The sequence below is a fragment of the Setaria italica genome, chromosome IX (genome assembly GCF_000263155.2).
Source record: "Setaria italica strain Yugu1 chromosome IX, Setaria_italica_v2.0, whole genome shotgun sequence".
NCBI classification, from domain to species: Eukaryota; Viridiplantae; Streptophyta; class Magnoliopsida; order Poales; family Poaceae; genus Setaria; species Setaria italica.
The window spans coordinates 7,993,444-8,016,543 of record NC_028458.1 but is presented as its reverse complement, the minus strand read 5'-3'; the positions used below and the strand labels follow the sequence as shown (position 1 = coordinate 8,016,543).

Sequence of the window (23,100 nt, the reverse complement as noted above, 5' to 3'; positions counted from 1 at the left end):
TCTTCCAAGACATGGATCCGCCGATTTGCTTCTCGAGCCTGGTGCTTGAAAGCATTTTCATCTTCACGAATCTTGGCCAGTTTCGCGCGATCGGCCATATGACGAAGGGCTCTAAAAACAGGAATCCTCATGGACTCAATAAAAGCCGCCGGTGCCAACGCCTCTTCCGCTTCCTCTGGTACACGTCCACTGACGTCACTAAAGAGCTGCCGAATCGGCGAAGCATCTTCTACCAATCGGCCGATATCCCCTTGAAGGAGGGATCGGATATTGATAAGCTTAGCCCGGACGTCGTCAGGGACGGAGCTCAATGCAACTTGGCGAGAAGAAGTCTCCTCATCATCAGAGAGAGCGACCGCGAAAGAGAAGAGACTGTTGTTGGGAGAGTCCTGTTCCTGAAAGAATAAAGAAAAGGGGTAAATCGGCAGGGGGGCAGAGTAAATGGTAAATCGGCAGGGGGGCAGAGTAAATCGGCTGGTGAGGTTAGTTCAAGAACTTACCCTCTTAAAACGGATTTCCTCGTGCTGCACTTGTAGAGCCGTTGTACCTTGTTCAGTGACCTGAGTCATAGGTTCATCCGATGAAGAAGACTCTACTACAATCGGCACTGTGCTCGGACCGGCTCCCTGGGAAGGAATCGGTTGTTGAGGGACGCTTGGTGTGCCGATGGTCTGCGTCGAAGGATCGGTTAAAAATGTTATGCAAATACTCGAAAGAAGACCACAAGACAAGTACTGTACCTCAGTGGATGAAGGCAGGGGCGTGATGGCCTCCGGTCGAGTTGTTGCTGACTGTGGTATTTCTATAGAAGAATCCTGAGAAGTACAAAGAGTTAACAAGAGTAATCACCGAGTTGACAAATCGGAAGAGATAAAAGCTTGAACTCACTTGTAAAGCTTCCAGCAGTAGTGAGGCGACTGCCGCTCCGGCTTGTGTAATGGCTTGAGTATCAGTACTTTGCGTGGCCAGGAACGGTGCAGTTAAAGCTTCTGCCGATGTGGGTACAGGAGGGTCTACCGATTCTGTACGAGCCCGAACTCGGCGACTGGTCTTTTTGACGACTTTCTTCTGAACTCTCTTCGATCGGCCAGCGATCACATCGACCGATGGAGCGTCATAGCCGATGAGAGGGTAAGTGGTGTACGGGTAGCTCTCTATTAGCCGACCACTGCGGCTGTGCGTGGGAGGGGCTTGATTCCCAGTCTAAAAGAAAAATGAAATCATTAAGTGCTCAAATTATGGTGAAAAGAGTACAGTCAGTGATCAAAAATACCTCGGCGTTGGGGTCAATGTTGGATGGATCCAGAAGGTTGCAGTACGCCGATGCTGAATTGCAGAATAAGAATTGCTTCCATTCGGCCCACCAAAGCTTGAAAGGTTGGGTTGCAAATGGATATAATAGCCATTCATTCAAGTTGATCGTACTGGAATCCGGAATTCGGTCTCGCAGCCGGCAATAGTCCAGGCCAGATTTGAGTGCTTCTCTAAACTTGATTTGGCCAGCAAAATACACTCGTATCGGCAGTTGACCCATGCCGAATTGCCGAGCAGCAGTAGATGGGTTGTAGAACTCATATGTGGGGGCGTTTTTCCCCGAGAAGAAGTTGGCCGGTAAAAGTCCTGGTTTGATCAACTCTTCATAAAGGCCTTCATCAAATCGGCCAGAAGTCGAGTCGAAGCAGGAGGGGAGTTCGAAGACTGGGATGTCTCGTTGGTATGGGAACCAGATAGTGGCGTCCTCATTGAATCCGTTATAAAAGCACCGAAAGTATTCGGCTACTTTTGTGGCAGAATATGCACAACCTGGAAAAGCTGACGCTGCTTCGCCATAAGACATACATCGGCGACGCTCTGTAGGGTCTTCTGCCGATTCAATATTGGGAAATGACATACGGTCCACTGGCTGCCGAGTGATCCTGCTGATATAGAGGTTCAACCATAAATTGACGAACCACCAAGGCCCACCTGGGTTGCCGATTGGTTCCCTTTTGGAAAGTTTTGTGCCGATTTGGTGGAGCATGTGATACACGGCACCCAGAAGATGTTTCCCGAGAGGAATGCGGATTCCCCTGGACAGTGCTTCGGCTAAAGGTTGAGTGTTGGTTGTTGGGCCGGCAGCTCTTCCACAGAAGAAGTGTTTTTCAAGCCACATTAACAGGAAAGCGGTGTGCTCCCTGTTATCAACAGTACCCATTTTCTGGTTTTCACTAAGGAAGCCTTTCCAGCCGCCGATTCCTCTTGTGTCCAGCCGATGTGACGGAACGTTCAGAAGTTGATAAGGCGCGTCAGGGGAGGATACATCTAAGCCAGTCAAGAGGACCACATCGGCCAGGGTGGGGGTCATAGGACCATGGCCAAATAAAAATGCATTAAGGGCATCAGACCAAAAATAGGAAGCTGCCATCACCAGCGGCTCGTTTTTTTCCATTTGTGACATAGAAAGGTTGATGCATTGGCCGATTTTGAGCTCATCCCATGAAACGCTCTTTGATGCGGCTACCCGTTGGTACCATTCCCTCCAACCAGGGGTTTCGTTCGGCCAAGATCTAAAAGTACTTGCCCATTGATTCAAGTTCATATCGGACCGTTTGAAAGGAATCCGGTCAGTTTCCGAATCTATAAGAATCGCCGGATCTGGGTTTCCCATAGGACCAAGACAAACAAGGCCGGGACTATCCGTAAGTTGAATGGTAATTCTATCTCTAACCGCCTAAAAAAGGGAAAAGAGGGTATATGAATATAAGGAGTAAATCTAAAACATTGCCGATAAGGGGCGGATTCGGTATTTACCTCCGGGATAAAGTTCTGAGTAATCGGCGTAGCCGCCGACGTTGGCGCAGATGATGGGGCTGTGAGGGGAACCGCCATTGGGATTTCTGATGAAGCCCTTGCATCTGTTGAAGAAGTGACGACCGTCGCTACCTCCGCCGGAGGAGTCGTCCTTGCGGCGTCGCGTGCTGGGGAGTTACTGGAAGGGGTCGCCATTGAAGGGAAAGGGGAAGAACTGGAAGACTTCGGTGGCGAGATTGAAGAAAGAAGAAGGTGCGTGCGAGAAAAGATGTGAGCTTGAAGATGAGTTGCGGTGAAGTGATATTTATAGGGTGCCTGAAAGAAGGGTAAAAAAGGGATTTTCACCGCGCCGGCGCGTCAAGTTTTCGGGGTAGTGGCCGTCGTGGGCGCCCGTTTCAAAAAATTGCAATGATCAGCCGGGAGACCGCGAAACGGAAGGATATTTTCACTGCGGCCGTTTCGGAGGAGAAGTTATGAAGAATTTCGAAATAAAAGATTATATTTTACTCCGAAACTGGGGGGCATGTGTTGACGTCAGATTTCGTCATCAGTAGAATCGGCGTCAAAGAGGGAAGAAATCGAAAGAATACAGTTGGGAATCGGTCAAAAGGTGCTACAGTGTGGAATCGGTCAAGTGGCTTTTGCTTCGCTTCAGGTTCCCAATCGGCAGCCCTTTGCTGATAAGAAATCGCCCGATCAGGAAGGTGGACTAAGGTGGGCCTGTATGGGCTTGGAAAGATGGAAGGATAAGGTGGGGTTCAGCCCACGAAGCGTGGGGTAATTAGTTTAGCACGGATTGTGCTTGTAGATATTTGTTTTCTGTTTGAATTAGAGATAGAGTTCTAGTCGGTTAAGAAGATTATTTGTACGGGGCTATAAATAGCTACCTTTGTAAATCTGTAAACACAACAATCAATCAATACAACAAGTTACTTTATTCTTCGTACTTACTGTCAAGCAGGCGACTTCGCCATTACTTTTCCTTCTCACGAGTTCGTGCGGGTTGGCAGGGCTGCATCATCTTGATCTCCGGCCGATTCTGTAAGTTCCGTTTATCGAGTAATATCTAAGCTTTAACTTCTGGCGCATCGCTGTCGTTTCGTTTAGATTTATTCATCAGTTATCGATATCGATTAGATTCATAGGTTTTTACCTGTTTTTCTAGTTTTTATCATCAGTTATCCTGCTAGGAATCGGTAGTATCGGCTTTCGTTGCTTTCTGTAGTCAGATCCATTCGTTGCCGATTAGATCTTTTCCTAGTACTGTTTTCATAAGCTTTGTACCGATTGCTTCAGTATTTGTCTGCTTACGAAGCTACAGGGATCGTGCTGTCTTATAGCCGATTTCATCATCACAGTAAATCGGCTGATCTGCCGATAAGCTATCTCGATCGGAAACTTAGCCGATCGTGGTTACCGAATTTGACACGTGTTCTTCCTTGCCAATCAACAGGTCAGATTGGCTGGCACGCCGCGCGAACCGCACCAGGGCATTCACCCGAACAGGAGCTAAGCAGATTCTCCCGGGTCGTGTGTCGGTCGCTGGGGTTCGGTTGACCGATTTCTAGCGCCAACACATTAATACCAATCCTCCATGACAAGATTAACTACAACTTCATAAACTTAGAGCTCACATACCTCTACGCGCACTTCAAGCTTCCTCCCACGGTGGTGATCATCGTAGAACATCTTAAGGAGTGGATAACGCGGATGGTGCCATTATTCTAAATCAAATATCAAAATAAATTTTAGAAACAAAACTTCAACCATATGACACAATTCATAACTTCTACATTTCCAATAACATCAACCAACATATAATCACTTTAATATGCAATAACAAATTCGTAGCTTCAAAATCTAAGCATTAATTTTATATGAAAACATACGTAGTAAGCAATAATCATTTCTAATCAATTCTAATATTCTACGTCTTTATCAATAAATAAACTCTTCCATTACTAACTTCTAAATTTCCATGAACATCAATCAACCTTTTTTGAATTATGAATACATTCATGCTCTCCAATATAACTTCAATATCTACACCACCAAAATCCTACATGATACACAGGCATTACAATCGATCAATGCAACGATACAACGCACCTAACAATGCCCGATTCATACTCAAACCACCATTCAAACTCAAAACCTAACCTAACTCCACTTCAAATCCTACAAATATCACCAAATCTAGAAAAACTACTTGGTTAAAGTAGAGGAGGTAACTTCAAGGAGCAATTTCCCCGCGATTTCCCCTCGAATCCAGTGGGGGATGGAGAAGATCTAGAGGGGGAGTGGGAGGAGCGGCGCCATGGGAGGGAGGAAGGGAGGGAGGGTCGGGCGGAGGGGAAGAGAGGAAGTGGGCAGGGAGAAAGAAAGGGACTAGCGGGCCCAGCTGTTATGTGCTGAGTCGCGCAACGCCACCTGACGCGACTCAGTTACGCCAAGGCATGTGGCGCGACTCAGCCTGACCAGCTCAGCAGCCAGCTCGGGCACCCCACGCGTCGAGCTAGCGTGGAGGGTCGGTCGCACCATATGCTCTAGCGTGACTCAAGTATTAGTCGCTCCAAGTAGCGTGACACAACTAAAATGGTTTCTTCTTAGTTTGGCACGGGTGTTTTTAATATTTTAGATTAAAAAGGTTAAAAAAACCGCGCACGCCGGCACGTACTCGAAGTCGAAGCCGGCTAGCCGCGCCGCGCGGCTCCGTTGCAGCTCGCCTGGCTATAAATCCCCAGCTCGACCCCGCTGCCTCTCGGCCCCTCTCATCAAACACGCACAGACGCCACCGCAAAACCAAAAGGCACCGGGTAGAGGAGGAGGAGGAGCTGGTTGGAAGCGGTGAAGATGCTGAGCGGGATCATCGACGGGCTGACGGGGGCGAACAAGAATGCGCGGCTCAAGGGCACGGTGGTGCTCATGCGCAAGAACGTGCTCGACCTCAACGACTTCGGCGCCACCGTCATCGACGGCATCAGCGAGTTCCTCGGCAAGGGGGTCACCTGCCAGCTCATCAGCTCCACCCTCGTCGACCCCTGTGAGCACCGCCCTCATTTCCTTCCTTCCATCTCTCTAGATAGAGAGCCTCGATCTTGATTGGCTTGTCCCTCTGTAGCTAGCATGTTTTTTTCTTTCACCATACAAAGTAAAAGCACTATTTGGGTGGCCATGGCTCGGCTAGCTTTGCCTCGGCCCTCGGTCATCTTGGACGGGACATGTAAAGAATCGAGAGCAACACCGAGAAAAAGACAGCAAAGCCTGTAGCTTCAGCTTGAATACAGAGCACCAGATGCTGGCTTGCTCGTGACAAAGTAAAAAAGACACACACAGTTGCAGCTCAAAAATCAAGAGATCAGAAACCACTTTTCACTTTGAACTTCTTTATCAGTTTACTATGCCCCCCAAAGTAACCTCCTGGCGACGCGTGCATGCGCGACACGCCGGCCGACACGCGACGTGCTCTCGCTCACCGCCGGCCTCCCATCCCTCTCGCGCGCCGATGCGTGCTCTGTGTGTGCAGACAACGGCAACCGCGGCAGGGTGGGCGCGGAGGCGAACCTGGAGCAGTGGCTGACGAGCCTGCCGTCGCTGACGACGGGCGAGTCCAAGTTCGGCGTCGCCTTCGACTGGGAGGTGGAGAAGCTGGGCGTGCCGGGGGCCATCATCGTCAAGAACTACCACTCCGCCGAGTTCTTCCTCAAGACCATCACCCTCGACGAGGTGCCGGGGCGCGGTGCCGTGACCTTCGTCGCCAACTCATGGGTCTACCCCGTCGACAAGTATCGCTACAACCGCGTCTTCTTCTCCAACGATGTAAGTCGCCGACGCCGACGACATTCCTGCCCGTACCTGTTGAAAGTCTTTCTCACGACTCACAGTTCTAACAAGTAGTTTATCTCATGTCTTATCAGTATGGATTTTCTAAGATTATTGCTAGTACGTACTGGGACTATGTATCGATTGGCGTAGGTAGGAAAGGATATGGTGTGGTGAAGAGAATTCAATGGAGTGGCACCAGTGCAACTGCCACGGTAGTTGAAAAATCTAGTGCTAGGGACTGGAATGATCTCCTGAGTTCTGACACGCAGAGAGAGGCATGTGGATTCACGTGACTAGCAGCACGTCCGTTTCGTCCCCCCGAGAAACTTTTCGAAACGATTGATGCCAATGCACTCGAGTTCACTTTCGAGATGGTATAAGGTCATGATGATCGATCGAGTTGGTCCGGTCCAAGTCTTGGTCGCCTAGCAAATCAGCTGTTAACATTTGTGCTTTTTTCTGTCGAAGATAGAGTAATTAATAAGGAGTAGTATCAATCAACGAATCAGGGATGGTTTAAGTAAAAGTCAGTCAGTCAGTCAACATGTTGATTTTTGTGTTTTTTTTATATAAAAAAAATAATATGCTCATCTTTGTCTCCTGTGCCGGACGCCGCCGCAGACGTACCTGCCGAGCCAGATGCCGGCGGCGCTGAAGCCCTACCGCGACGACGAGCTCCGCAACCTCCGCGGCGACGACCAGCAGGGCCCCTACGAGGATCACGACCGCGTCTACCGCTACGACGTCTACAACGACCTCGGCGAGCCCGACCGTGGCAACCCGCGCCCCGTCCTCGGCGGCTCGGACGACCACCCCTACCCTCGCCGGTGCCGAACCGGCCGCAAGCCCACCACCACCGGTGCGCGCGCGCTTGATTATTTATTTGTTTTCGGCGACATATTACTACTTCCAATGACACGTGGGTCCATCCAGACGCCAGGTGGACCCACTGTCAGAGAGAGTACTAGCTGCAGGGTTGGGTTGACTGACGTTGACTTTGGCCGCAGACCCCAACTCGGAGAGCCGGCTGTCGCTGGTGGAGCAGATCTACGTGCCCCGTGACGAGCGCTTCGGGCACCTCAAGATGTCGGACTTCCTGGGGTACGCGATCAAGGCCATCACGCAGGGGATCGTGCCGGCGGTGCGCACGTACGTGGACACCACCCCCGGCGAGTTCGACTCGTTCCAGGACATCATCAACCTATACGAGGGCGGCATCAAGCTGCCCAAGATCCAGGCGCTCGAGGACATGCGCAAGCTCTTCCCGCTCCAGCTCGTCAAGGACCTCCTCCCCGCCGGCGGCGACTACCTCCTCAAGCTCCCCATCCCGCACATCATCAAAGGCACGTGTATACAAAGTATCATGCTGTTGACTGTTGAGTGCATGATGGCACAGCGAGAAGCTGGTCGACGAGCTGACTGAATGTTTGCGTTGCGTTCTGTGTGGAACAGAGGACAAGAATGCGTGGAGGACCGATGAGGAGTTCGCGCGCGAGGTGCTCGCCGGCGTTAACCCGATGATGATCACGCGCCTCACGGTGAGCCAACTTACTTCTGCAGAGACTATGAATGCAATGCAAGCGTGTGTGGATGACTGGATTCACCACGTGGAAATCAAAGGAAATGAAATGCGCCTGACGAACGTCTGTCGCTGTTCGATCGCAGGAGTTCCCTCCCAAGAGCACTCTGGATCCCAGCAAGTACGGCGACCAGACCAGCACCATCACGGCGGAGCACATCGAGAAGAGCCTCGAGGGCCTCACGGTGCAGCAGGCGCTGGACGGCAACCGGCTCTTCATCCTGGACCACCACGACCGGTTCATGCCGTTCCTGATCGACGTCAACAACCTGGAGGGCAACTTCATCTACGCCACCCGGACGCTCTTCTTCCTGCGCGGCGACGGCAGGCTGACCCCGCTCGCCATCGAGCTGAGCGAGCCCTACATCGACGGCGGCCTGACCAAGGCCAAGAGCAAGGTCTACACGCCGGCGTCCAGCGGCGTCGAGGCGTGGATCTGGCAGCTCGCCAAGGCCTACGTCGCCGTCAACGACTCCGGCTGGCACCAGCTCATCAGCCACTGGTACGAACTGACAATATCACTTGTTTTGCATGTGTGGATGAATTTACTACTCATACAATGATTAATCCTGAAATTAATCGATCGATCTCAGGCTGAACACACACGCGGTGATGGAGCCGTTCGTGATCGCGACGAACCGGCAGCTGAGCGTGACGCACCCGGTGCACAAGCTCCTGCACCCGCACTATCGCGACACGATGACCATCAACGCGCTGGCGCGGCAGACTCTCATCAACGGCGGCGGCATCTTCGAGATGACCGTGTTCCCGGGCAAGTACGCGCTCACCATGTCCTCCGTGGTGTACAAGGACTGGAACTTCACCGAGCAGGGCCTCCCGGCCGACCTCGTCAAGCGCGGCGTGGCGGTGCCGGACCCGTCGAGCCCCTACAAGGTGCAGCTGCTGATCCAGGACTACCCGTACGCGAGCGACGGTCTGGCCATCTGGCACGCCATCGAGCGGTGGGTGGGCGAGTACCTGGCCATCTACTACCCCAACGACGCCACGCTGCAGGGCGACGCGGAGCTGCAGGCCTGGTGGAAGGAGGTGCGCGAGGTCGGGCACGGCGACCTCAAAGACGCGCCCTGGTGGCCGCGGATGCAGGCCGTGACGGAGCTCGCGAGCGCCTGCACCACCATCATCTGGATCGCGTCGGCGCTGCACGCGGCCGTCAACTTCGGGCAGTACCCCTACGCGGGGTACCTCCCGAACCGGCCCACGGTGAGCCGGCGCCGGATGCCGGAGCCCGGCACGGAGGCGTACGCGGAGCTGGAGCGCGACCCGGAGCTGGGGTTCATCCACACCATCACCAGCCAGATCCAGACCATCATCGGCATCTCGCTCATCGAGGTCCTCTCCAAGCACTCCTCCGACGAGGTGTACCTGGGCCAGCGCGACACCCCGGAGTGGACCTCGGACGCCAGGGCGCTCGCGACGTTCAAGCGGTTCAGCGACGCGCTGGTGGAGATCGAGGGCAAGGTGGTAGCCGAGAACCGCGACCCACAGCTGAAGAACCGGGGCGGGCCCACCGAGTTCCCCTACACGCTGCTGTATCCCAACACCTCCGACACCACGGGCGCCGCCGCCGGCCTCACCGCCAAGGGCATCCCCAACAGCATCTCCATCTGAGGCTGCTGCGGCCTGCACGTCTAGGTGTAAGGCCACGAGAGGTGGCGCTTGAATAACTCTGTTGCTTGTGTGCGCGCGTGTGTGTGTGTGAGAGAGAGAGAGAGTGCGAGCGTCGTCGTATGATCGATGCCACGTGGGAGCTTGTAGAGGTCGGTTAACGTCTGTGTGAGCCGGCACATGGAAATAACACGTAGTGATGCTGTACGTTATAAATAAAGTGAACGTTGCACAAAATAACTGGCATCTGAAGTCAGAGAACTGGCACACAAAACTGCCAAAGCTGTTGGTGCATGCTGCATACTCATCGCGATGGGGCAAGCAGTTGACTTGAGTAATGTGGAAACTGTTGACCTTAATGTTGTAGATGCAATCGTTCAACTCTTCATCGGCTGGCATGAGCCGCTGCTAGTATACTAATATATCCTGTAAAATGTGGACCTTACAGATTGGTTGGCACAAGCAGAGTCATATAGTGCAGAACACTAATAATACATAAAAGAAAGCGCATACATCACGCAGGAATCTAATATGAAGGATGAAGCCAGCTTAAGCTTGACTTAAGCAAGCTGAAGCTTGACTTGAACTCCTAATGCCGGCTGCAGGCAGGGAGATTAAGAAAAGCCCGTTAGCACTGCACCCGCGTCAGAACCACTGACAGAGCAATAATGTTCCATGGAAATCTTTGAACTGCATGCTGTACCTACGAACCTTTCGGTTTGGTGAGCACCTAAATTATATCACTCTCTGCCGGGAATTTGGATGAGAGCATCTGCTTAGACCCGATTGGAAAGCGATACGCGATCGCCGATCGCGTTGTCTAGCTCGTCAGAAGAAGCGCATTCCCGCAGACCACCAACCATGAGTCCGCATCAGCCCTTTTCAGTTATCCAGGCATTGACGTGGCTTGAGCTGAACAGCAGAGAGCGCTAGAAGTTTACTTTACCAGTAGTGGCCGGCAGCCCAGCAAGGCTGAAACTTCACTCTAGTGAGCACATTCTTGTGATTCAGAGACCAGAGCTGCAGGCTGTGGCTGTCGGTTTCAGTCTTGAGAGTTGGGCATTACGGAAGATTCTCCTCTTTTTTAAAAACTAAGAGCGATCCTTGTTTAAAGTTTAACCCTTATCACATCAATGCTAATTAGGAGGACTAAATATGAACTAATTATAAAACTAATTGCAGAAGTCCTAGGCTAATTCGCGAGACGAATCTATTAAGCCTAATTAATCCATCATTAGCAAATGGTTACTGTAGCACCACATCGTCAAATCATGGATTAATTAGGTTTAATAGATTCGTCTCACGAATTAGCCTCCATCTGTGCAATTAGTTTTGTAATTAGTCTATATTTAATACTCCTAATTAGTATCAAATATCTGATGTGACAGGGGCTAAAGTTTAGCCCTTAGAAAACAAACACCCCCTAAATCTCTGCATGGAAGATCATCGCAATCCTAACAAAAAATCTTTAGGCCTTCCGAAACGAAATCTATTCCGTATAGATTGATTTGATCCAGTTAAAATTTTGACCTAACACAAAATAACCGTTCGGTCGAATCAGAATAGAACAGATTCTATTTCAGTTTGGTTTGGTTATTCCGACCTCTTAGCAGCTTAGAATCAATCCTTGTATCTTAACCTCTGGAACAAAACTCTCCGGGATCAAGTAACACAACCGGATTCAATCATTTTCCCATTTTCCCTTCAGGAACAAATCCATTCCATGCACTCCCCAGCCGCCCAGCGAATACAACTCGCTGGATTTCTGCCGCGCTAAGCTCCAAATGGGGCTGCCAGACTGGAGCGACGTGGTGGGTGAAGCTGCTAGGCTGCTACTGCTACAATAATTGGAGGGAACATATGGAATGATGGGGCGCTGTAATCTATTCTCCTTGCTCATTTTATTCCTCACGTGTTTAGTGAGACTGTGCTTGTGATCTGATAACATCCCTTTTGGTGGTTAGCCTTTTTTCCATTATGAGAGAGCACTCCAAAGCAGCACTTAGCACTTGACTAATCGGTCAACTTTTGGCACCTTTCGCATGGTCTTGTTTCTTAGTAAGGCTGCACCTAATGAAAGCATCCAAATCATTAAGAGATCGATCCAAAGGTCTAATTTATCTCGCAGATTAGTTGTCTCTAGCTGGTGTAGTAGTTGGCGATGTTCGTTAGTTTCAGTCTGTACTAGTACTTCCATATAACTTTCTTATCTGCTTTTTACATGTATCTGTTCGCTCTACACTCATCTAATCACTCGTCAAATTTGCGTGGGACATATTATTTGTAGTACCACATCGAATTGTTAGTTAATCCGTATATCACTTAATTTTGTGCTAAGTAATCATGTCACTAGCAAAAATCGGTTGCCTAACATATATAGATTAGTATAGCGCGTATGAGTAGCATACAATATGCCATAGAAGTTTTCAGAATTATCATAGTGAGCGACAAAATTCTCCCAAAGTTAATCCAGGTAAGAACCAAATGATCCCATAAACAAAAAAAAAATATGTGTTCATCCACTTTAGTTTCCACGGTCTTGATCTGCCATGTTTTCTTTAAAAGGCTTGCTCGGTTAATCCCCTTCCCAAAGGGGTTGAACAGGGACTGAGTGAAATTAAATCTCTTACAAGTTAAGTAGGCCCCCATAACTGCCCTAACTAGAGTCTTGATAATTCCCATTAGGCCCCGTTTGGATCATTGGAATTGAATTCCATCCTAATAATCATAATTTAGACACAAATTAATTAAGCTAATATAATTGTATGTGGAATATAGTTGTATATTATAGTTGGTGATATGGGAGAGATACTTGTATGCTGCACTTCTACTATAGAGAAGCGAGTCTAAGAGCGTGCTATAAGAATTGAATTCCATTCTAATAACCATAATCTATAGAATCAATTTCCATCTCCCACCCCATGAATTTAAGATAGGCTTATATCTAAACTTTGGAAAGTTGTGGAATGCCACATTCCAACATAAATTAGCCTACTCCATAAATAGATTCCAATTCCTTGGACCCAAACGGGGCCTTAGTATATTATTTCCTTTCTTAGCATATGTTTTCTTCCACAACAATCTAGTGTCCTTATAAATGGCGCCCTTATCTTCCATTGAGAATCATAGATACAGCTCCCAAATTTTCCCATTGTATAACATCATTTTTCCATTATCAAATATATAAAGAAATGGTTAGTCTTTGAAAAGGAGGAATGTCCTTTTCTATGGGCAAGAGCTAATATGTTAGAATCCGAGTTATTGAGACAAACCCATTTATTCCAATGCAATTATTAATGGTACTCACGTCTATGTTCTTATATTATGCTAAAATGTGAGTGGCGAAGCTACAAGAAAAAAGTCCAATTTCCATTGAAAAATCAAAATTTGGTGCCGCTGGGTCGATGCTGGATCTGCCGTGGTCAGCATGTCCTTTGTATTCTTGTGCTACCAAGAACATTAATGTGAAGGATTCATTATCTGCAGGAGACAGATAGCTCATGAAAAATGCATTGGCTGCGCTCATTTGACCCGATATCTGCACGAGTTTGCATAGGGCATCAATAACCGAGGATACTTGATCTTGTGGAACTTCTCGTTGTTGTCGTCAAAACGAGTGACAAATTGTTTCAGGAGGTTGATCCGAGCACAAACCAAACACACCCATAACCTTAGATACCCTAATGTCTGCCATGCGAATTATGCTGTGAAAAGTATAGCCATCCCTTTTCACTCCCTTTTCACTCTAGTTTCCACAGTCTTTGGAAGACCAAGAAATCCTTTGACGCGTGCCAACTAAAAGGAATCGCGCCTTTTCTGATCAATGTTCCTACAAAGGTGTTTAGTGTAACTAATTGTCTCCCAGCGCCTAGCTTGTGGGATCACGAATGATTCACGAGCAATTGCTGAACTGTAACGCCATGTGCATCACAACCAAAAGATCCATCTCGCAAGCCAAAAAAGAAGAAGAGAGGAGGAGGACGGAGGGACTATTATGACCTGCCCCGCATGCTTTGGACGTTCTCAAAGGATCATCAGGGCGTGGACCCTCGAGCGCAAGTGTTTCACGTGGCAACGTGCTGCCCGTACCCGTTAGATCCAAGGCGGAATGTACCTAACATTAAATAAACGTGGAATGATATTTTGCGTACCAACCAGACAGTACAATAATCGTTTCTGTAGCATGGCCCGTCTGACACCCTCTGCGTCTCTGCTGCTCTTGAAAATTTGGATCAGCTTTGTCCATCCAATCGTCCAAGACAGATGATCCAGGTGCGCTGATCAGAAGGCGTAGGATTCGGTCAAGTCGAGAGCAGAGAGTTGAACAGGAGGAGAGTGATTTAGTTATCGAGACCGACCGATCGTCACAAAAATCTATAGGGTGTCCATGTGAAAGAGTTCTCTCCCCTGCGAAAATTCGTTACTACCGACCCGACTTGTTCTTGCATTTTTGGCATTGAATCCATGCCTCAGAATAGCAATCCACGCGTCTTTCCCTGAACTTGGTTTACAAGCCAAGACCGGCATCCTCCTGAATTCCTGATGCTTGCATGGACCGAAAACATGAGGCCGACAGTGCCTATCCAGGCAACACATTGTTTCTCCTTTTTCGATGGCTCGCCTTCGCCGCAAAGCTTCCGGAATCAGTTGCCGTGGAATAATCTCGCGCGCATAGCCATATACGATCCGTCATCGGTTACCACGCGACGCACCTGCCGTCCGTGATCTCGTTCCATCTAGTGAAGGAAGAAGAGATCTTGTTTATAACAGACAGTAGAACTGCGCCAGATCTGATCAGGAAAGCCGCTGGCTGCAGATCAGGACGATCGCAGGTTAACAGTTTTTTCTACCAGGTCACCGTACCGCCGTGTGTGGCCATCAATGGACCGCTGGCCAAATGTGCGGGAACAGTGGTCGCGGGCCCAAGTGGGGCCTTTGTCGTCGTGTTACACGATGACACCGGCTGCTGTAATGTCAGGCCCGCCGGATTGATCAACACACACATCCTAGTGTCCAAGACGCAATGACAAGCTACTACATACAGTGGCAGCAATCAAGCCCCGTAACATGTACAGGTCTCCCGGCTTTAATTAGTTCCAACCATCACCGATAGTAACTTGAACCCAACGGCCGTCAGGCCTCCTACCTAACTCTAAGCATCTTATGAGATAACCTTTCCGATAACTTAGCTCTTAGCACATAGCTTATAACATGAATGATCCTACGCATCATCATCACGTATTCTTAAAGTGTGTGTATGTAGCTATCTCTTAATCAAGAGATAGCTCATAGGCCTGCTCGTTTCAGCTTATAAGCCGACTGAAAAGCTGAAACGACTGATTTATTGTGAGAGGAAAACACTGTTGGGTGGCTGATAAGCCGGCTGAAAGCTGAAACGACTGATTTATTGTGAGAGGAAAACACTGTTTGGTGGCTGATAAGCTGGCTGAATAAGCTGAAGCGAACAGACCAACTTATCTCTCCTGTTAAAATATGAGAAAATATTCTATGAGCATACGTAACGGAGGATGCCGTGCTACTTGCTCTTCCGTTTTAGCTGGCGTACCGTGCCCAGCCACCGTGACATGGAGACTTAACCGTTAGATTGATGTCGGATCGATAGAGCACGACTACTAGCTCCTGGTGGCTAGTACTAGCTCGCAACTGTCCGTCGATGGTCGTGTCGCCCTCGCGCCCAGCAAGGGCGCCGGCGACAGCTCCGTGTGATTGGCATGTTAGTGCCGATGAAGCCTTAAGGCCCGTTCGTTTCGCACTCACAACTTCACAAGCACAACGACACGACACGACGCCTCCCCTCTCGCTCTCGGCCTCGCAGGCAGGCTGTGGGTGGTCCATCCGTGCGCTAGTGGCCGCGCGCTGGGCCAGCCACAGCCAATCCGGGGACACGCACGCATGCATGCACCAAACGCGACGACCGGGTTGACCAGCGAAACCGCCCGCGGCTTTCCGAGCCCGAGCCCCCGTCTACCGTTTCCTCGGCGCCTTGTGCTTGGGCAGTCAGCTCGAACTTCTCCTCGGCGACGCCCTCCCTCGGTCTCGCCTGCGCGCGTGCCGTGGAGTACGTGGACCTGCCGCTGCCGGGGAGCCGAGCCGGAGACCCCAGAGAATAGGAGTAGAAAAGAGACCGCGCATGTGCCGGGGCCAGCCCGAATGGCGTTTTGGCCGCACGATCCCCACCCCACGTCACCTGCAACGCCGACGCGCACCGTCGGATCCGCGTTTTTTTTGTAAGAAATTTTTAATCGTCTAGTCGTCGCCGTCGCCATCGCTGGCAGGAGCAGCAAGCGGATACGGCCACTCGGGTAGGCTGCGCGCCTGCGCGTCTGCGCCAGCCGTGGCCGCGGCCGCCTATTTATCGCGGCGCGGGGCGGCAGCAGTTCAACACGCCTGCCCTGACTGCCTGCCTTTGCTTGCTCGCTGGCACATCACATTGGCGAGCGAGCGAGCGAGCGAGCAGGGGAATCAATCGCCGGTGGTGACGACCCCGATCCGCGGAGCCTTCCCGTCCGGTGCGGTCCTCCCCGAGGAGGAGAGCGAGGATGTTCTGGCACGGGGTCGCGGACCGGCTGAGGGGGAAGAACAAGGAGGCGTGGAACGAGGGGAAGATCCGCGGCACGGTGGTGCTGGTCAAGAAGGAGGTGCTGGCCGTCGGCGACTTCCACGCCTCGCTCCTCGACGGCGTCCACAAGATCCTCGGCTGGGACGAGGGCGTCGCCCTGCGGCTCGTCAGCGCCACCGCCGCCGAACCAAGTAAGCGCTTCCGGCCTACCGCCCCCTCCCTGTCTCCGGAGTTCCGACACCGCCCCGGGCGGGCCCGCGCGCGGCGGCCGCGGGGGTCAGACGCGCCGCCCGGCCGCCGAAACGCGCCGCCCGCGTCCCCCCGTGCGTTTCGCCGTCCATTTCGGTTTCCTTTTTTCTGTTCGCTTGCTGTCTCGGCCTCGGATTCCCGTAGCCGTTTGGTGCCAATTGATTTTTGCCCCCAAAAAACAAGCCCGATCTCGCAATAAACCTTAGTGACGAAAATCTGTAGAATCTGTTCTCGTCCAACATAAGTTGTGATCATAATGGAGGGAGCCATGGCATGAGCAGGGGATATGGGTTTTGGCGTTTCGCCGTGGTATGCCAGAGGGGGCGTGCGGTTTCAAAGTTTGAACCGAGCAACTTGCTCCAACCCTCTCCCACCGTGGGGACCCTTGGAGGAGTTGTTGGGGTGCATTCAATGCAATTGAGGGGGAGCAAGAAGCATTAACTAGTGGAGGGTCGAGGTGGTGTCACAGCGCAACACGACACGGGGAACCTGAGATTCGCTGTAGCTTCATCGTCAATACTCAATTCAGGGTCGACGGGACGCGCAGGCGTTCAGGGCCCTCGGAGATTTTACTGAAAATTCTTCAGGGAGCATTTTCTTTGGATCTGCGGCAGTTTGTGTAAACGGGTTCTCCGCTGTCGTGGATCGATTCGCAGGCAATGGAGGCCGGGGGAAGCTGGGGAATGAGGCGCACCTGGAGGAGGCGGTGGTGTCCCTCAAGTCCAAGACGAACGGGGAGACGGTGTTCCGGGTGAACTTCGAGTGGGACGAGTCGCAGGGCATCCCGGGCGCCGTCCTCGTCAGGAACCTGCAGCACGCCGAGTTCTACCTCAAGACCATCACCCTCGAGGGCGTCCCCGGCAAGGGCACCGTCGTCTTCGTCGCCAACTCGTGGGTCTTCCCGCACAGGCTCTACACCCAGGACCGCATCTTCTTCGCCAACGACGTGAGTAGTACTGACACCTGCGCCCTCCCTTTGGTTGCTTCCTGCCGCATCACGGATGCACAGTGCATTGTGTAAACAAAATTTTCGATTATTTTATATGGCTTGTGTAGCGAAAATCACCATCCGTTTTGAGTAGAAACATGCGGAAATCTCGTGGTTCCATCAAATGCATACAAGAATCTGCCGGTCCAGTGACAGGCCCTGAGCTTGGAAAAACTGAAACATCATTGGAGGCGGTGGTACTATACTTGATGATAACTTCACGTAGAGAATATGATGCGATGGGTGTGAACAGTAGTTATAAGGAACTTTGCATATATATATGCCATATAAAATTCGAGAGTTCGTTTTCGCTGCTAATAAGAAACAAAAATGCTAGTTTGATTGCTATGAAATGGTTATGGACTATGGATCGGATGCTGGTCAACTTTAGATTTTTAAAAGCCTGTGTATGGAACTATGGATTAGGTGCCATGTTAGGTGTACCAAGATCCTAATGGTACGCATTGTCTACTGAAAAGTACAAAGCGCCGTGATGCAGAGTGATTACTCTGCTACTAACCTATTTTAATAACCCCCCTGGGTAGGATAGACCCGAGTTAGCCGCCAAAATGGCGAGCTTGGTCTTCCAGCGCAAGTCCACAGTTGGCCTTATTGGTACCAACAATCATTGCCAGAGTTGCACACCACATGTGTTATTGAAAAGAATATTTAACATATTATATATACATCTTGCGGGCAGTAAAAGGATTAAAGTTATTGTCTTCTGCAGAATATAACACTGTCTTAGTGACATCACACAGTAGAAAAGTAGGCTTCTATTGTTTCCATGCGGAAGTCTTAGTCTTGCGGATATTAAAGAACTTGGCTTGCCTCATCCGTTCAGGATGACTAAATCTAGTCTTCTACTAATTGCCTTAGATTACAAGAGCAAGTTGCCCATGATCAGCAGCTCCCTGGTACGTTTAGTAACGGTTGATTAAAATATCAGCAAGTTGTGAGTCTTAATTAAGCTTTGGAAAAAAGATCCATCATGGCATATTCATTATGCTCATATGTTGATTCAGAACTGGTTGGTGGGTCTCAAAAGCAAGATAACAAGTCTGATAAAAAAACCATAATTCTCTCTTAATAACCAAAAGAAAAGGAGATAGAAATAAAGGGTTTGTTTCAGTAACGTTGCAAATTGAACACCCCGAAGTCTGAATTTGCTCATGTTGTACCATAATAAGCACATATAGATTAACCAGTAGTGGAAACAATCTAGTGGTTGATATGACTAGATAATTTGCTGAGTGGTAAAAAAACATATTCACTTCAACTCGCCATGCTTTGTAAGGCTATATAGTTTTCCAATTTGACTATATTGGCACTAGATCTGTCTGACAGAAAAAAAAACTCAAGTCAATATAGCCGTTGCGGTGCTCTCGTGTGACATTGTGGAAAATAAGCATACCTACCAATTAATCATCATACGTTTAACTTCTGCCAGGACTTTTATCAAGGCTATAGAAATACAGGTCAGCTCACTCTATTCCTATGTTGCAGACCTATCTGCCAAGCAAAATGCCTGCAGCATTGGTGCCTTATCGGCAAGATGAACTCAAGATTCTCCAAGGTGACAATAACGCTGGACCATACAAGGAGCATGACCGTGTCTACCGTTATGACTTCTACAATGACCTTGGCGAGCCAGACAAAGGTGAAAACCATGCACGGCCGATCCTTGGTGGCAGCCAAGAACACCCATATCCCCGTCGCTGCAGAACTGGCCGGGACCCAACGGAAACTGGTAAGTTCAAGACTTCAAGGCACTACATTGTTCATACAAGATGTCACAAATTTGGCTGAAATCCTTTGTTGCTCGACCTTTTATCCAGACCCAAATTCGGAGAGCAGGCTTTTTCTGCTCAACCTGAACATCTACGTCCCACGTGATGAACGCTTTGGACATCTCAAGATGTCAGACTTCCTTGGGTACTCACTGAAGGCAATCATTGAGGCTGTTCTTCCAACAATAGGAACCTTCATTGATGATACGCCGAAGGAGTTTGATTCATTTGAAGACATCCTAGGACTCTATGAACTTGGTCCAGAAGCACCCAACCACCCAATAATAGCAGCGATAAGGGAGAAAATCCCCAGTGAGTTCCTTAGAAGTATTCTGCCAAATGGTAGTCATGACCATCCCCTAAAGATGCCCCTTCCAAATATCATCAAATCAGGTAACTGAACTTCTTGGTATTTTTTGTGTTAATCCACTGTTTGAACGGGAAAATAGTTTTTATTTGACTGTGTAAATCTTGGTATACATTAGATGTATTGAAAAAGGCTCCAGAGTTTAATTTTGGCTGGAGGACTGATGAGGAGTTTGGAAGAGAAACCCTTGCAGGCGTGAACCCAGTAATCATCAAACGCCTGACGGTTAGCATCTTACATCATTTAATAATTGACAAATACGCTTGCCCCACAATCGAGTAAAAGAGCCTTAAAGGTTCTCTTCCATGATCGCAGGAGTTCCCTGTTAAAAGTACCCTGGACCTAAGGCAGTATGGAGACCATACCAGCAAGATCACTGAAGCTCACATTCAGCATAACCTTGAAGGCTACACAGTGCAGAATGTATGCTGGACTGAACACATGCACATATAAATATATAATTGAGGGATTCAGTGCAGATAATTGCCTAAAACTGTTGATTGATTGTCATAACAAACTGTGTGCAGGCATTGAAGAACAACAAGCTCTTCATCCTAGACCACCATGATCATTTCATGCCATACCTCGACCGGATCAACAAGTTGGAGGGCAACTTCATTTATGCCAGCAGGACCCTGCTGTTCTTAAAGGACGATGGCACCCTGAAGCCCGTGGCCATCGAGCTCAGCCTGCCCCACCCTGATGGTCAGCAGCACGGTGCGGACAGCAAGGTGTACACCCCTGCTCACACTGGCGTTGCCGGCCACATTTGGCAGCTTGCCAAGGCTTACGCCTGCGTCAATGACTCTGCTTGGCATCAGCTGATCAGCCACTGGTACGGATACCACTCTGTTCCTTGATACCAAAACTCTAATTGTTTCTGGTGCCTTTATGTATGTACAGAGATATATGCTAGTCAAAATAGTGCTCTCAATGGTGATGGAACGGAAATAGTGATCTTTGTGTGCGTATGTGTTTGCAGGCTGAACACGCACGCAGTGATCGAGCCCTTCGTGATCGCGACAAACCGGCAGCTCAGTGTGGTGCATCCCGTGCACAAGCTGCTGAGCCCGCACTACCGTGACACGTTGAACATCAACGCCCTTGCACGCCAGACACTCATCAACGCCGGTGGCATCTTCGAGCTCACCGTGTTCCCGGGGAAGTACGCGCTGGAGATGTCCTCTGACGTGTACAAGAGCTGGAATTTCAACGAGCAGGCTCTCCCCGCTGATCTCGTCAAGAGGTACGTACATAATACATAGAGCAGCAAAAACTTATAGCAGTGACGAGATCCGAATGCAAAAGAGCTTCCAGAAACACTTTGATTCTGATGGCTTTACTCTTTTGGTTGTGCGTTCAGAGGTGTGGCCGAGCCAGACCAGTCGAGCCCGTACGGCGTGCGCCTGCTGATCAAGGACTACCCATACGCCGTAGACGGGCTGGTGATCTGGTGGGCAATTGAGCGGTGGGTCAAGGAGTACCTCGACATCTACTACCCTAGTGACAGTGAGCTCCAGCGCGACGTGGAGCTGCAGGCCTGGTGGAAGGAGGTGCGCGAGGAGGCCCACGGTGACCTCAAGGACAGGGACTGGTGGCCCAAGATGGACACAGTGCAGCAGCTGGCCAGGAGTTGCACGACCATCATCTGGGTGGCGTCGGCGCTGCACGCGGCCGTCAACTTCGGGCAGTACCCGTACGCCGGGTACCTCCCGAACCGGCCGACCGTGAGCCGTCGGCCGATGCCGGAGCCAGGCACCAAGGAGTACGCGCAGCTGGAAGCTGGGCAGGAGGAGGCCGACAAGGTGTACATCCGCACCATCACCAGCCAGTTCCAGACCATCCTGGGCATCTCGCTCATCGAGATCCTCTCCAAGCACTCCTCCGACGAGGTTTACCTCGGCCAGCGCGACGAGCCGGAGCGCTGGACATCGGACGCCAAGGCGCTGGACGCGTTCAAGAGGTTCGGCAGCCGGCTGGTGGAGATCGAGAACAGGATCAAGACGATGAACGACAATCCGGTGTTCAAGAACCGGAAGGGGCCTGTGGAGATGCCGTACATGCTGCTGTACCCCAACACGTCAGACGTGGACGGTACGAAGGGCGAGGGGCTCACGGCCATGGGCATCCCCAACAGTATCTCCATCTGAGGTTTAGCAGATGTATCTCGTGGGATGGTAGGTTGACGCTGTGGCCTGTGGCGCAACACGTTTGGGCACTGTGAATCTTTGGTGCGCCACGCCGTAATGTGTTTCTTCGTTGGTTTTGTGAGGGTGTAGTGGAGAATTTAGATTGATTTGTAGGGTCGAGAGAGCAACAACCGCAGTGAGGAATGAACAATGTTGTCGTGTATGTATTCTTTCTTGGTCATGAATAAAGGTACACCAGCTCATTTCTTGGACACGGAAGCCTCCAGACCAGTCATTTCACTATACTCCCGTCAATGAGCATCTTTTAGATGAGGTTTGATTCCGTTAGCCAGACACACTAAGCAAGTCATAGGGCGCCAGGACTTGCCTAACTGCTAGGCCATCCAGTGGTTTTGGAATTCTTAACCGGGCTAACTTAGGGAGGATTTTGCAAGTTCTGATTAATAATGAGATAGTCTGGTTCCGCACGAAAAAAATCCATGTTTCTTAACTTTTTTTTTCTTCTCTCTATTATTAGTTATTACCTTGTCTTTCCATCCCCGTGTTGTTCATCTCTTGCTCTTGGTGACTTAGGTAGGTGCCAATTATGCAGGACACAGAATGAATCCAATGACACGCACTGTGGCCAAATGTTCATATTCCAAGGCAGTCTAGACTCTGTATACACGTGCGCAACTCAGGCTCCCTTTGGTTGGGCTTTCCAACCTGCTTTTGCTTTTGCAAAAGTCAAAAGCTAACTAAAGGGTTCCAAAACCATTGATGCTTTTGCCCAAAAGCAGCTTTCATAGTAGTACAAATCGAAAAGCACCTCTCCCCCCTACTTTCAAGTGCTTTTGGGGTCAAAAATTACCCACCTGCCACTAGTTATGATGTACCCTTTCAGATCTATTTTTCTCCCGCACGAGAAAACAACCAGACCTCTCCTCTCCCTCGTTCACCCGCACAGCGCCATCTCGCCACCCGTCGCCCGCCGGCCTTGGCCGCCGGCCGGCCACCGTCCGCCTCCCCTGGCCGCCGGGCCTCGCGCCGTCGCCCCCTAACGGCCGTCCGCCGCCCCCATCGTCGTACCTCTGCCGCCGGCCCCGTGACGCCCGCCGCCGTCCCCCATCGCCGGGCCGCCGCCGCCGGGCCATCTGACGGCCGCCGCCGCCGGGCC

The 23,100-nt window shown here is 50.4% G+C and overlaps 2 protein-coding genes across 3 annotated transcripts; both read left to right on the top strand.

The window, feature by feature from the left end:
- Nucleotides 1–5,533: 5,533 nt before the first annotated feature.
- LOC101757274 (putative linoleate 9S-lipoxygenase 3) lies at nt 5,534–10,076 on the top strand. Its single transcript, XM_004982026.2, has 7 exons — nt 5,534–5,833; nt 6,317–6,609; nt 7,237–7,474; nt 7,623–7,958; nt 8,068–8,153; nt 8,281–8,696; nt 8,788–10,076. Exons 1-7 carry the CDS (start codon nt 5,644–5,646, stop codon nt 9,821–9,823), a joined length of 2,595 nt encoding a protein of 864 aa, XP_004982083.1. The 5' UTR covers nt 5,534–5,643; the 3' UTR covers nt 9,824–10,076.
- Nucleotides 10,077–16,204: 6,128 nt separating this feature from the next.
- Nucleotides 16,205–22,197, top strand: LOC101756871 (probable linoleate 9S-lipoxygenase 4). 2 transcript variants are annotated; one of them, XM_004982025.4, is made up of 9 exons: nt 16,205–16,591; nt 17,306–17,595; nt 19,144–19,387; nt 19,476–19,820; nt 19,913–20,019; nt 20,110–20,217; nt 20,322–20,629; nt 20,777–21,040; nt 21,158–22,197. In XM_004982025.4, exons 1-9 carry the CDS (start codon nt 16,381–16,383, stop codon nt 21,942–21,944), a joined length of 2,664 nt encoding a protein of 887 aa, XP_004982082.1. In that variant the 5' UTR covers nt 16,205–16,380; the 3' UTR covers nt 21,945–22,197. The 2 variants fall into 2 exon arrangements, with proteins under 2 accessions (XP_004982082.1, XP_022678586.1); XM_022822851.1 differs by having other exon boundaries at nt 17,264–17,595.
- The last annotated feature ends 903 nt before the right edge of the window (nt 22,198–23,100 follow it).